Source organism: Verticillium alfalfae, genomic scaffold, assembly GCF_000150825.1.
Source record: "Verticillium alfalfae VaMs.102 supercont1.7 genomic scaffold, whole genome shotgun sequence".
Taxonomy (NCBI): Eukaryota; Fungi; Ascomycota; class Sordariomycetes; order Glomerellales; family Plectosphaerellaceae; genus Verticillium; species Verticillium alfalfae.
In genome coordinates this window covers 1,236,395-1,237,376 of record NW_003315032.1, presented here as the reverse complement: position 1 = coordinate 1,237,376, position 982 = coordinate 1,236,395, and the positions used below count along the sequence as shown (strand labels likewise).

The 982-nt window shown below is 51.8% G+C and overlaps 1 protein-coding gene and 1 pseudogene across 2 annotated transcripts; both read left to right on the top strand.

The window, feature by feature from the left end:
• Positions 1–268: 268 nt before the first annotated feature.
• On the top strand, positions 269–466 carry VDBG_06215 (hypothetical protein; the record flags this gene model as incomplete). The annotated part of the gene is made up of 1 exon (XM_003003727.1): positions 269–466. One exon carries the CDS (start codon positions 269–271, stop codon positions 464–466), a length of 198 nt encoding a protein of 65 aa, XP_003003773.1.
• Positions 454–520, top strand: VDBG_15126 (annotated as a pseudogene). The gene has a single exon. The product of its transcript is annotated as a tRNA-OTHER (tRNA).
• Positions 521–982: the final 462 nt, after the last annotated feature.

Below are 982 nucleotides of genomic sequence, written 5' to 3'. Positions count from 1 at the left end.
CCCATCTTATGCATCAAGTCTACGATCCAAGTGTTTCATGCACAACCTTCGCCATGAGATATTGACGTTGGGCTAAGTGCCTACCATAGCCGAAGACATGAATGATCATCTCACATTCCATTCAAACGGAGCCGGGCCTGATGCCCCTTGTTGGTGTAGAGACATCCGTTACGACAACAAGAGGGTCGAGTTAATAGTCTGGTCACCAAGTGGGATGCTGGATAGATGTGGAGTGCCCCCGCTGTCACGCCCACAGCGCCCCGAGCTGATGGAGCCAGCCGGCTTCAAGGTGGAGGCAGAGGGCAAAGCCCACGATGGAGGCTTTTTGGTTAGCCAACATAAGCCCACCAGCCAGGGCCGAACGACACCCCGAGTTAATAACTCACAGACATCCGAGTGGTCTAATGGTCGTATGTCTCTCTCTGCCATCCTCCTCGCCGAAATCACTACTAACCAATCACAGTAATGGTTATGACTGCGGATTCTGATTCCGCCAGCCCAGGTTCGATTCCTGGTTGGACCTGCATATTTTTTCTTTTGCTTAACTTCATTTCTAGAAAGACCCGACTTGTGCTTCCCCTTACTTTTGCTTGTTTCCATTCCCTTGGTCAGCATGCATTCCCCCACAGAGCATCTGCAATCTCTTTGAAGTGTACCAAGTGCCCAAATGCGAGCGACGAGTTTAGTGGGAATTCTCACACGACTACCGCCGATCGTGCTTATTGGTCATTTCGCCCAATGATGATGGTCTTGTGAAGCGTCCCCACGAGGCAGGGTCAAGGTCGCTTACCGAAGTCCTAATCTAGCGACTGGGCATTCTACGAGTCCACTCTGATAAACATAGACACAGCGCGATGTGACCTTCACCAAACGTACAGACGGCCAAGGCACCGACCGACAAACCAGGATATCCATCATGTGAGATGCCTGCTGCCGTGTCTTGAACCCACGCTCCCCAATCTTCCCGCTGGCTGATTCTCCC